This window comes from Myotis brandtii, unplaced genomic scaffold (assembly GCF_000412655.1).
Source record: "Myotis brandtii unplaced genomic scaffold, ASM41265v1 scaffold399, whole genome shotgun sequence".
Taxonomy (NCBI): Eukaryota; Metazoa; Chordata; class Mammalia; order Chiroptera; family Vespertilionidae; genus Myotis; species Myotis brandtii.
The window spans coordinates 4,128,521-4,142,307 of NW_005365325.1; the positions used below are offsets into that span (position 1 = coordinate 4,128,521).

At 37.4% G+C, this 13,787-nt stretch overlaps 2 protein-coding genes across 4 annotated transcripts in view; one reads left to right on the plus strand and one right to left on the minus strand.

The window, feature by feature from the left end:
* ANO3 (anoctamin 3) overlaps positions 1-13,787 on the minus strand; it is a 285,060-nt gene that overhangs the window by 60,825 nt on the left and 210,448 nt on the right. The window lies entirely within an intron of this gene.
* MUC15 (mucin 15, cell surface associated) overlaps positions 2,637-13,787 on the plus strand; it is a 15,500-nt gene continuing 4,349 nt past the window's right edge. Inside the window, exons 1-2 of the mRNA XM_005873088.2 lie at positions 2,637-2,874; positions 10,924-11,619. Of these exons, the coding sequence (XP_005873150.1) occupies positions 10,950-11,619 (670 nt within the window). The 5' untranslated portion in view covers positions 2,637-2,874; positions 10,924-10,949. The remainder of the gene's footprint in view (positions 2,875-10,923; positions 11,620-13,787) is intronic.

Genomic DNA, 13,787 nt, shown 5'->3' on the forward strand with positions numbered 1-13,787 from the left:
TCTGCAGCAAGCAAGCCTCATGCTCGCTTCAGTGCCTGGCTGCCGGCCGCCATCTTGGCTGACAGTTAATTTGCATATACACTCACTGATGCCAATGAAAAGGGTAGCAGTTGTACGCTAATTACCATGTTTCTCTTTTATTAGTGTAGATACTATGTCACAACTTCTACTTAATGAAGGGCATAGATCTAGAAAGCTTTTAGTGGCCAAAATGGAGTTTTTAATTTTTTCATAAAGTTAGTCAAATGAAGAAGACCATATTATAACTCCATGTGACTTAATAGGAAAAAAATAAGCTTGTTTGTTAAACAACTATTAGGTGAGAATGACCCCTCTATTTCTCTTCACATGGAATACTGAAACAACTATCATCATCCCTAAAAAAATTTTCCAGTCATCAATTTCCATTGTATTTATAATGAATATCATAAAATATATAACCATTGTTATTTTTTTATTAATCAAATATGTCTTTGTTACTTAGTGTCCATGCTTCCATATAAAAAATATGAATTCAGTTTATATTCTGTTTCAAACTCATCACATGCTATTAATGAATTTGATCTATGGAAACAGATTCCTTGTGTGTGACATCAGCATCAGGCATATTATGTTATAGGATTTAAAAAATAAATAAATACCATTATAAATCTGGAACAATGTTTTGATTTTGAGACATGGTCCCAAGCTACTGTATTTTCAGACCCATCAGTGACAATATGTGTTTCGTGTTTTGGAAAGTCCACTTGTGAATGGTTCCACCATTTCAGACAAAGAAGGTGTTTCTTCTTCCAATATGTATTGTGAGACTTAATTAATGGGTGTGAAGCAGTTGGTGAGTGCCAGATGTAAAGCACCACAGTAGGTAATGACAAAAGAAAATATGTAAGCATTACACTATGTGTCATCTCAGCTGCTTGAGTTAATCTGGCAAAAGAAGATCCAACATGGGAATAGTTTTCCTAGAACATGGTATATACCTGGAAATGTATCGAAGTGAGACTTGTTTGCTTGCTAAGAAAATACTTTTTAACTTCAACTCAGGTGATTTCAAAAGGTTTCTGATCACAACCAAATGAGCAAAGTAATAACTAAGGCATTAAATTTACCCATAGTTTGCATTTTTAGCTCTCTTCCAGTATGCTCATGACAGGAGAGTAAATGGGGTCTATTTCCAGGGTCAGTTCTAATCATTTGGTTGTGATTGTCAGGAGGACAATGATGAAAAGGATTCTGAGGCCATAGGGCAGTGAAAGCAGATAATTTTAGCAAAATTGCCTTGTAATTTCTATGTTTAGTATAGGCCATAATTAATGGTTAAGTCAGAAAATGGTAATGATATTCATATATGTACCTAGGAAAACTCCTAAGGGGGTGACACACCCAATCCTGGCAACTCATGTTCAGTTCTCTAAGTATGGATATAAAATATATTTTCAGTTGAATTTTTTCCCCAGTAACTGACTGATCTGAAAAGAACCAATTGAATTCTATTAAGCCATTGCTTAGTAACCAGTGTTTGATTAAATTTAACTTGCTTTTCTTCATACCAGTGCAGTTACAGCTTAAATATCCTTTGAGCGAACATTTTTTTAGGGGTTGGTTTAATTTATAATCAAACTCTAAAAGGCCTTTGGGCTTCAGAAAATTGAAAACTATAGAATTACCTTGTTCTTTCCTGGGGCCAATTAACTGGGCAGATTCTTTGCATTCAACTTGAAGCTCCTGGACCTTAGCTAAAGTTTCATTTTCTCACTCAGCAACTGGAAACCTATCTCCTTGCACAACAGAAACTAAGCAATGAACCTCAGGCATACTGAGTTGAACAGACCTTGGCGCCAGCCCCCAAATATTGATGTGCAGAATATCCCAGAAAGCGCAGTTTCACTCTTCTCCCTTTCATAAGCCTTGAAAGGAAGTGAAGGAAGTGTGCCAGGTTGTTATTCAACTCTCGTATTTAATCAAGCATTACCTGGGCACTTCTGAAACTCTCCAGCTTCTGAATTGAGAGTAAAAGCAGAGAGAACACAGGATGGAAACCACTTAACCGAGAAAGCTCCCAGGATTACTCAGGATCATGTGGCCATTTTGAGACTGGCCCAGGTCCTCTCCAGACTTCTGAAAGTCAGCAACAAACCCCATCTCGGTCCTGGTGATTATTTCTAACTTAAAGCTTACAGCTTTCAAAAGGATCCCCAAACACATCAATTCACTTTGTGTTAAGTGTAACTGTCTCTAAAACGGATCTCAGTGCACTGCAGACCAGGCTCCTCGCTACTGAGTCCACTACATTTTCTCCACTCAGGTTATAAGTTCACAAATAAAACATCCTACTATGGGAAAGGAAGTTTTGTTTCTGAGTCAAGAGAACGACATGCGGCCAGCACACAGCAACAGGTGCAGGGCGTGACTCCTTTTGGTTTCCTCACCTGCACAGTGGGAACCCATTATGGGTTAGAAATTCCTGATACACCAGGGACTTTACCAAAGTCTTTGTCCCCCTTTTTTTTTTTTACTTAGGGCTAGAAATAAATGCCCCTTGTTTTGCCACCGTTTAAGACAACTAGCCTGCCCTGAAATCAAAACAACCAGCCTATGAAAGCTGGAGGGTTGGACTTATTTTTTTAAGGCCTGAATGGAGGTGGTATCTTCATGCTGACAGCTGAGAAGCAGGTCAGTCAGGTTCTGGGGTGCTGCATTACACAAGCAAGATACAGCCAGCTCCGCCTAATTTTGTTTCTCTGACACCCTCCTGCTTAGTGGGACGGCGCCACATTTAACCCATCTGCTTTCTCTAATGCACGGCAGACTCATTTTAGCCAGGACAGCTGTGATATTTCAGTTCCTGTTTGTAAATACCTCCTAGACTTGAAGGTAAGTTTGTGCTGGGTGCTGGGTTACACAGAATCCCTCCCTCCCCCAACCCTGTGTCTGTCTGTCTGCCCCTCTCTCTTTCATTGATTTTCCAAAGAGAATAAAAATGAGCTCAACTTTTGTCAGAACAGTCTGGGAAGTAGCTACAAAGACCTTTATAGAGACAGGTAGCTATTTCATTAAGTAATTACCTTCAAAATGAGCATTTGCACTGTCAAGTGAGTTAACTTTAAGAATTACTGCCAAATTTGCTAGATGACGAAACCAACTGAAGAGCTAAAATAAAAACATTACTTAAAACATACATGACTAGGAGAGCCTACAGGTCATATCTTAGTAAAAGTTTTAAAACATTTAAAGTGCAAATTGTAGCAGGTATAGAAATTGAATATTTAGATTTAAATTATGCATTTGGGCTTCAAGGTTGTTGCTAAGGTATTGGAATATGATAGTTAAAACAACAACAACAACAATTTTCTAACATAATGAATTACATTCCCAAAGATTTTCTTTAAAGACTGGCAAAATATTGTGTATATACTTTTACTTAGCATGGTGGGTACACATGTCCACCACTCATTGGAGATTGAAAGGCTAAGTCAGTTGCTACAGAAGGCATCCCATGGAAGAAAGATGTAAATACAGTTTCTTAAAATTAGTTTCAGTTGTAGCTATGTAAGGTTCCTATGTGAGATGTTGGTTTACCGTTCACCCACCTTCTATTTGATCCATAGAGGCTGTTTCTCTAGACAGTGAAACTTAACAGAAGGCTGCACAGCCCATGCTTGGGAATCTGGGTCCAGAATATTTCTTTTGGAGACATGTCATTCTTTCGTTCTAGGCATGACACTCTTTTACCTAATTATTTCAGTATTGAAATTTATGACTGAGAACACCCAAGTTAGCAGGGAGTATGACAGTCTATTTTTTTTTCAGGATTTATGCATCATATCGTGATTTAAATTAGATGATGTTCACAAACTTCTGAAACTTGTTTGTATGTGTTTTTTTCTGAAGGAAAGTCAGGGTTTTCTTCCCCCCCCCCCTTTTCTTTTAAAACAAATAAAAGTAAAGTGAAGTGCCTATAGCTCTCAGGTACAGTTCTACTTTGTGTTAGTTAAGTCTTCTCACCTTTCATAAAAGAGGCATATATAGAGGCATCATTTCTTATGTCCTCATTTATTGTGGCTCTTTCATATAAAAAAAGCAAAATACTGCCCAAGATTGGAAAAGCCACTCATAGTGACGCTCAAGGTTTGCCTGGGACACTGGCTACATGTCAGACTGAGTTTCCCATGACAAAGACAAACAAAACCCATCTGTCTTACTTTGTAGCCTGAAAGCTATAACTAGATGTGATCAACAGCAACTGAGAGAGAAGTAGCACAGTAAATACTCTTTAAGTTATTTCACTACAAAAACATGTTTTTATATTATCCTCTCAGCATACCTGAACTAATGCTTTTATTTAAGATTTCTGGATTTGATTGAGTTTAGAATGACTAGCATTTCTCTTCCCTTGCCCGGGTTGATTACTTGACACAAAGCAGGATACTCCCTTACTTTCAAAGCTTGGTATAAAATGGGTATGACTCAGAACAGGGACACTGGTCAGAATAATGACTTTACGCATTTAAGGAGAAGCAAAATTATGTACAGAGAGTGTGGATTTGCCTTCCTTAATGGCCACAGTTGCTTTCTCTCTCTCTCTCTCTCTCTCTCTCTCTCTCTCTCTCTCTCTCTCTTTCTCTCATCACCCCCTGTAGCCCTCCATGCAAAGTAGTAATGTGAAACCACTTTTTAGTGCCAGCACCAAGGAAAGGGAGAAAATAGTATTCTTTTTCTCCTGTAAAGGAATTATTTAAAAAACAGTGAAACTCACACTGTCTGAAAGTATATTTTACAAGTTATTAAATACTAGAAATAAGACAAACATTTCAATATATATAGAAAGGATTAGAATCTGTGTTTAAGCTATCACAAAGTGGATGGAAATTCTCTGTCTCTGTTCCCTTTATGGTTGATAGTTCTAATCTTAATTTTGTGTGTGTGTGTGTGTGTGTGTGTGTTTGTAATGATCTCAGCTTTGTTCCTATGTTACATCCTCAAAATTCCTCTTGGGAATTTCCACCTAGGGGCAAAAAGGGGCAAAGAACAGGAGAGTGAATGATGCTATCTGGTTGGTTGTCCTGAATTTCTCTCCCATGACAACTTCACTTTTCTTTCATCCCACCTTCTGTTTCCCTCTGTACTGCACCTGCTTGACAGATGAACTTGAGCACACACAAGCATGCCATCCATCATCCAGCATAACTTAATTTTAAATAACAAGTACGCAACATCCTCTAAGTCAGTGGTTCTCAACCTTCTGGCCCTTTAAATACAGTTCCTCATGTTGTGACCCAACCATAAAATTATTTTCGTTGCTACTTCATAACTGTAATGTTGCTACTGTTATGAATCGTAATGTAAATATCTGATATGCAGTTTGGGCTTAGGCAACCCTTGTGAAAGGGTCGTTCGACTGCCAAAGGGGTCGCGGCCCACAGGTTGAGAACTGCTGCCTAAGTATTTGAATTCTAGAGACAGAGACAATTTGAGAGGAAAGTGCAAAGAGAAAGAGTACACTTTTATTTCATTGCTTTCTGGAGCTCCTATACCACCTCCATTAGCTTTTGCTGCTTATAACACGCTTATTCAATTCAGAGTAGATTGAAATAACATATATAAATTGCTTAGTCTTTACTCCAGCAAAAGTCCGGGGCTAAGGTTCAATTCCTGGCTGCTTCTATCCCTTTAAGATGAAGGGACCTGAGGAAGAGGTAAAAAGTGGTTCTCTCAGAAGCCAGGGAACAGAAGCAAAGTTGTCCCCCATTGCCATGCTTGGACAACATGAATAAATCAATATTCTCAAAAGTCTTACCCACACTGGTATTAATTTAGGAATAAACTGCAAATAGTATTTACAGCATTCTGTCTTATCCCTCTCTGCCCTTTCTTTTCCCTGGAGATAAATTATAGGCAGTAACAGAATGCTTAGCCCATTTGGGGTATTCATTCCTTAGGTTTTCACATTGCAATCAAAAACTGGGTGATGGGTAGAGAGATCCTCTTGGTTGCTCAATGTTACAGGCAAAGGGAAACAGGAACAACAAAACTCACTTTGTTGACTCCTGATATATGGATTCTCATTATAGGAAGGGAACAAGAAAACTCAATACCATGTTCCTCGTGTAACGTTTTGAGAAAGTTAGAGGAACAGCGAAGAGATGCTTTTCCCCTCTCGTGACCACTTCATTAGGAAGATAAAATAACCAGAAAGCTTGGGTACAGAAAACCTAAATCAAACTAAATAATAATAATAATAATAATAATAATAATACAGGCCAAGTACAATTCATAAACTAATCAGATCACTGGTAGTAGATTAAAAAAAAAGACTATAATGTTTGCCACAAACCTGACAGAGTTCACAGGAGAAGGGTGTTTTTGAAAAGGTCCATGTGAGTATTTTTAAACTAAATGGAATCGCATTTTAAATGTGCTAGGTGAGGAATCAGCTTAATGAAATGTTGGTGAGCTTACATAGGTCTGGGGAAAATCACTTGTTTTGTTACTGCTAATCTGTAAACTACACGCTACAGGTGTCCATCTAGAACACATAGAGACAATTGTTAAAATTTTCTTAAATTAGGATAAAAGTGTATTTAGTATGTTTGAGAGGTACTTAACATAGAAGGCCCCACTTTTCCAGTATTTAAAAATGGGATTATAAATTGCTCTGATTAAAATAAAATTTGTAAAAGCTGTGCTAAGACCATGTTGATGGGAAGAGTTCTATCAAGCAGCTAAGTACCAAATTCTGTATTCCTTTGTAACATTTCTGACATAGTTGAGTGATTACTAGCTTTAATGCCAAGATTTGAATCCTAACCCTATTTTTTTAAAAAAATATATTTTTATTGATTTAAGAGAAGAGGGAAGAGGGAGATATAAAAACATCAATAATGAGAGAGGACCGCCCTAGCTGGTTTGACTCAGTGGATGGAGGGTTGGCCTGCGGACTGAAGAGTCCCGGGTCCGATTCCAGTCAAGGGCACATGCCCGGGTTGCAGGCTTAATCCCCAATAGGGGGCGTGCAGGAGGCAGCCAATGATTCTCTCTCATAATTGATGTTTCTATTTCTCCCTTTTCCTTCCTCTCTGAAATCAATAAAATATATATTTTAAAGAAATAATGAGAGAGGGCAATTGACCAGCTGCCTCCTACACACCCCACACTACGGATTGAGCCCACAACCCAGGTATGTGCCCTGACTGGGAATTAAACCATGACCTCCTGGTTCATAGGTCAATATTCAATCACTGAGCCATGCCGGCCAGGCCTAACCCTATTTCTTTAGTGTGTCCCTAGTTGTGTGTCCTTGGACATATTATTTACATTTTATGCCCTATTTAATCATCTGTTAAATAGGATTAATAATCCCTTTCTCATTGTGTTTTTAGTAAGAATTAAAGGAGAAAAATGCAAAAAATGTGATATAATAAATGCTTAATAGCAATATGTTTTCCAGTTATTTTTAGGACCTAAATCCATTTTCTTGGTAATGACAAAGAAGTAAATGAAATGTAAATAAACAAATTTATCACAAATACAGGCACCCATGTAACCCCTATCAGGTCAAGAAACAGAGCATCCCGAGCACAGAGAAGCCCTTTCCATGCCCACCCAATGCTTTCTCTCCACAGTGACCGCTTTCCTGACTTCTAACATTCCAGTTTGTTGTCTGTTTTTGAACTTTATATACAGAGAATCAACAGTACAACTGGCATTTCAGCTCTGCATTAATATTTCTGATAATCACCCTTATTTCTGTATGCAGCTCTAGTTGTTAATTTTCACACATGAATCTACACAATTTATTAACCATTCTGTTAGTGATGGATGTTTAAGTAACGCTTTTATATGTCTGCTAGCCTTGCTTTATAAGGAGGTTTTTCTGAAGTGATTAGTATAGGGCATGAGAGATATTATATCCTAAAACCTCAGGAATCCACAAGTAAGGACTGCTTGCTAAAAGGTTTTGAAGAAAAAAAGTATAGCAGTATGTATTATAGATATATTTAAGTTGTACCATTATGCAAGAAATTGTTACGCAAGGATGACAAAACCAAAAGATAACCAGAGGTGTACACAGGAGCTCTTCAGATTCTACTGAAAAATCATAAAGGTTGAAAATAGTTGTAAAACATTTCTGGGAGAGCTTTTAAAAGAATAGCTGGTAATAGTGGACCAAAATAATAGCAGTAGCACCTCCTATATAAAATCAGTTTTCAGACTTTTTTAAAAGGAGAAATAGCCTAATTTTTAAAAAAAGAATAACTTTCACCTGGCTGGCATGACTCAGTAGTTAAGGGTTGATCTATGAACCAGGAGGTCACAGTTCAATTCCCTTTCAGCGCATATGCCCAGGTTGCAGGCTCGATCCCCAATGTGGGACATGCAGGAGGCAGCTGATCAATGATTCTTTCATAATTGATGCTTCTATCTCTCTTTGACTTCCTCTCTGAAATAAATAAAAATATATTTTGAAAATAAATAAATAAAATAATAATTGTTTCAATGAAAAACACTTTACATTTTAGCAGCTAATTACTTTGGAGTCAGTAGACTTGCCTTTCAGTGTTGCCTCTTCCATTTACTAACTTCCATTACTAGCCACTATGAACCTCAGTTTCTTCATCTGCAAAATGGGAATAATTAATACAACCTATTCTTTTTGTCTGAAGGGATCATTGTGATGATCAAGTGAGATATTATAAACTTTGTCCAGTGCAAGACACTTAGAGAATATTATATTTTAACTAGAGGCCCGGTGCACAGATTTGTGCATGGGGGGGTGGTCCCTCAACCTGGCTTGCACCCTCTCGCAATCTGGGACCCCTCGGGGATATAGCAGTGCACTGCTCGCACTCATCCCGGCCCACTGCACCTGCCACTGCTGCTTGGTAGCACTGATGCAGAGTTGGGAGAGGCTCCTGCTGCTGCAGCTGTGCTGGCCAGCCATGAGCCCGGCTTCTGGTTGAGTGGTGCTGCCCCTGTGGAAGCACACTGACCACCAGGGGGCAGCTCCTGCGTTGAGTGTCTGCCCCCTGGTGGTCAGTGTGCATCATAGCGACTGGCTGACTGGTTGTTCAAGTCCTAATGGTTGCTTAGGATTTTATATATACAGACTAGAGGCCCGGTGAACAAAATTCGTGCATGGCGGGGGGGTGGGTCTCTCAGCCCAGCCTGCACCCTCTCCAATCCAGGACCCCTTGGGGGATGTCCGACCGCCAGCAGTTGGACATCCCTCTCGCAATCGGGACCGCTGGCTCCTAACCGCTCACTTTCCTGCCTGCCTGATTGCCCCTAACCACTCTGCCTGCCTGATCACCCCAACCCCTCTGCCTGCCTGCCTTATTGCCTCTAACCACCTCTGCCTACCTGCCTGATGCCCCTAGCTGCTCCCCTGCCAGCCAGACTGCCCCTAACCACTCTCCCCTGCTGGCCTGATTGCCTCTAACTGCTCTGCCTGCCTGCCTGATCCACCCCCGCCACCGTGGCTTTGTCCAGAAGGATGTCCAGAAGGACATCTGGAAGACGTCTGGTCTATCTGGTCTAATTAGCATATTACCCTTTTATTAGTATAGATAATTAGAAATAAAGTTAATGTCTATTAACTGCTTACTTTAGTCCAGATAGTTTTTAGTGTGTTTGAGAGGTACTTAAGGTAGAAGGCCCTCTTTTTCCAGTGTTTAAAAAATGGGATTATAAATTGCTCTAATTATCTCAAATGATTTACTCAAATCATTCAATTTAGAAAAACAATGTGAAGTCAGTGTAATTATGATAATGATGATGATGATAAAGCAATTGCTTGTTATGATGATTGTTTTTCATAGATTATTCATGAAAGATGCCTGAATTTTAATATAAATCTAATTTTAAAAACCTCTCCCCCTATCCTGCTATCTATGAATTTGTAGTACTTCCACACTTATAAGCAAAATTATGTGTCTGGGTTGGAGGTCAGGACTATGGTTTCAAATCCCAACTTTGCCACTATCTAGCTAAGTAATTTATTCCACACAAACTCCCAAATATATCCTTCATTGACACAATAAGGAAATATAATTAAAGATTATCATAAAATCCAAGTCTTGCTGATTTTCCTAATCTGAAATTAATAGAATGGAGAGCATCATAAAAAGTATTTTGAAAAACAAATGTTAATTTCAAATTCAAATAACTCAAATTAGGTATAATAAAATCTTTTCAAGTGGGGTCCCTGACTGACTCACTTTAAAGTGGTACATTTAATGTATATTCAATAACATCATTTTCATAATATTCTAAATTACATCTTTAAAAAGAACATGTTTTCCTAAATAGGTTGAAGAAACCAGCCAGCTCTGCATACACTATATTTATATTTTAAAAATTTTACTTAGCAGTCCATATATAGTGTGTGTGTGTGTGTGTGTGTGTGTGTGTGTGTGTGTATTTTTAACTTGGCCCAAGCTAAATAATCCTTGAAATAATGAATAGTGGTGTCTGGCCTGACAAAGTTTCTGCATGGCATTTCCTTAAAGCAGCGGTTCTCAACCTGTGGGTCGCGACCCCTTTGGGGGCCGAACGACCCTTTCACAGGGGTCGCCTAAGACCATTGGAAAACACATATATAATTACATACTGTTTTTGTGATTAATCACTATGCTTTAATTATGTTCAATTTGTAACAATGAAATTGGGGGTCACCACAACATGAGGAACTGTATTAAAGGGTCGCGGCATTAGGAAGGTTGAGAACCACTGCCTTAGAGGAAGAAAAAAAAATGTTATACAGAATATAGAACTCATTCTAATTTTAGTACACAATTTGAAGAAAACAAACTTTTAGAATTGAGAGTATGATATTATCATCTCAGCATTATGTATCTGGATTTTTCACCACTTAAAAATGTTGATTTTCATTTAATAATTCAAATGGTTGTTATTTTCTTTCAGACCCCCCTGTACCAAAGAAGGCTACAATGTTGACCTCAGCCCAAACTCTATTGCTTTCAACCTTGTTTAGTTTACTATTATTTGTAAGCCATGGAAAAGAACGTCTGGAAGTAAACACAACACAAAACATTGCAGAAAGCTTAAAAGACATGGCAAAAGAATACGTTCCTTTGAAAACTGGAGCAGATTTCAACTTAGGTAAAGAAAATAGAGAAACTTCCAATCCCAAGGCAAGAAATTCCTCTCTTTGGGATCCATCAAGTAAAAGTGATGAAACAACAGATTTTGTGGATAATTTGACCACAGACACCCCCGGGAGTCCAAGACCCACACCTGTATTTTCTGAAAGCACTTCCTTGATCCACAGCTTTGTTTCTAAACTGCCTCAGAACTCATCTGCAGGAGATGAAAATTCTCTGTCCATTTCATCACCTCCCAATGCTACATCTACTGTATCCTCAGTGGGATCCCTGGCCAATGATACCATGAAAACTGACAACAGTTCCATTACAGTTAGCATCCTCCCTTCAGCGCTAACCACCATGAGGCCCATGACAACGGAACCAGATGGATGGCTTAACATTACTAATAATAGCTTTGTGGGGTTTACCCCCTATCAGGAAATGACTCTACAGCCCACCTTAAAATTCACCAATAATTCAAAAATCTTTCCAAATACATCAGATCCCCAAGAAGGTAAATATAAACAAATTTAACTTTCCTTTGGTGTGAAAGAACCTCCATGTAAATCATACAGATTACAACTATAGAATATGCCATACCAGCAGGGGTGGGGAATGTCCGGTCAGCAGGCCATGTAAGGCCCGGGAAATTTGGTCTGGCCCTGTCCAAGGCATTAAGGGGAGGTAATTAAATTTTTGACCAAATATAGCAGGCTAATTTTTAATTTAATAATTTTGTATGGCCCTTGAATGATGTTATAAATATCCAAATAGCCCTTGGCAGAGAAAAGGTCCCCCACCCCCGTGACTAAAGAAAAAGAGGCGATCACAGTAGCACAGGTGGTTCTCCCTTTAAGGGCAACCATGATATTCACTGGAAATAGTGAAGGGATTTTAGAACTTAAGTCAGCATATACTTAAGTGGGACAAAATGAGAAGTAGGGTACGCTGAAAAGACTGAAGTAGTGATACAGCTTGGAGATACTGTGTAACAATTTTTACTGAATTTTAGAAAGACTACTTGAAATTTCACATGCTTTTAAGAATACTGTAAAACTGAACTTTAAAAATATATGAATGTTGGTTTTAAAAATTGAAGTAAATGAATTTATAAGTTATCAGATACCACATAATCACAGGAAAATAGAACACGGATATTTTTTTAAAAAGTAAATAAATTCAACAAAAGGAAATCCTCGATTTTTAGTTTAGTACTTAATGACCACCACAAGAAAATTGTAATATGGGACAGTTTTATGTTTCATTCTTAGGAATTATTACATCAAGCTTTAACACATAAAGTGAAAAATTGCTAATATTTAATGAAAATTCATTATATTTTATTTTTTCAGATCTAACCATGTTTCTGCTTCCCTGAAACTTAAAAATATACTAGTTTCCCCTATGAACCCACTAATTTCCAATAGAATTTATTTACAGATTATATTAATTATATAAACACTAAATCATCCATATATCTATATCTATATATACTAATATATATATATTTCTATTTGAAGTTGTTGCCAGTGAACAGAAAAAGTTTTAAATACTGAAATCTAGGCTTTACTATAGCTCTGCAACCAATGTATTGTATGTATATATATTTTCATTTTAACTTTAATTAAAAAATTTTTAAATGTTTTTTTAAATTAATTTCAGAGAGGGAAAGGGAGAGAGGGATAGAAATAGCAATGATGGGACTCATTGATCAATTGCCTCCTGCATGCCCACTATTGGGAACTGAGCCCAAAACCTGAGCATGTACGCTGAAGGGGAATCAAATCATGACCTCCTGGTTCATGGGTTGACACTCAACCACTGAGTCACAGCTGCCAGGCTAGTTTTAACTTCTTAAACATATCAGTTTCATTCATACATACTCTAATATCCCATCAGAAATATATTGCTTAAAAATACTATCTCTTTTATCTCTCTCTACACTTAAAATACACATTGAAAACATATTACTTATTCCTACCAGGTAATTTTGCTTCATTTTTGTTTTAGTAATAATTTTGTTAACTTTCCAGTGTGGAGGTTAATTTTTTAAATATATAAGGTTTCATGTAGAACCAGAGACTCTTTAAGACCCTTTACCTACCTAATTAGTAAGCTTCTCAAGAAATGTTAAAAAACATTAAAAATAAAATACACTAAATTTGAGTTCATGGAGTAGTAAGTAGTTTATTGATGATAGTCTTCAAATAAGTTACTTAGTAAAGGGGAATATAGGTTGAAATTTGGGGTTCTCTTAAACTCAGACCTACACATCTCTTCCCTATGTGCAATGCACTGACAATATATTGCTTTGATCATTATTCTGATTTTTCCTATAATGCCTTTTCACTTGGAGTTTTGTGGATTCATTTCCTATTCCCCACTTACTCCTAATAGCTTTTTACTTTCAAATTATTATAGAAACAAGATCAAAGTTCATTTTACCATTAAAGTTCATCAGAGATTTAGAATTGATTAAAGACAATATAGCATTCAACACAGAAATTATGTCCTAATGGAGCACACTCATGGCATTTCAGTACTATTAGTGTTGATGAGTAATGAGGCATAGTTGTAAAACTAGGACTTACAAGTAATTCAAAATAATTCAATATTTAAGGTTTGGTTTTATTAGGAAATATATTTTGCCAATATATCCCAAATATTTAGTACTTTATTATA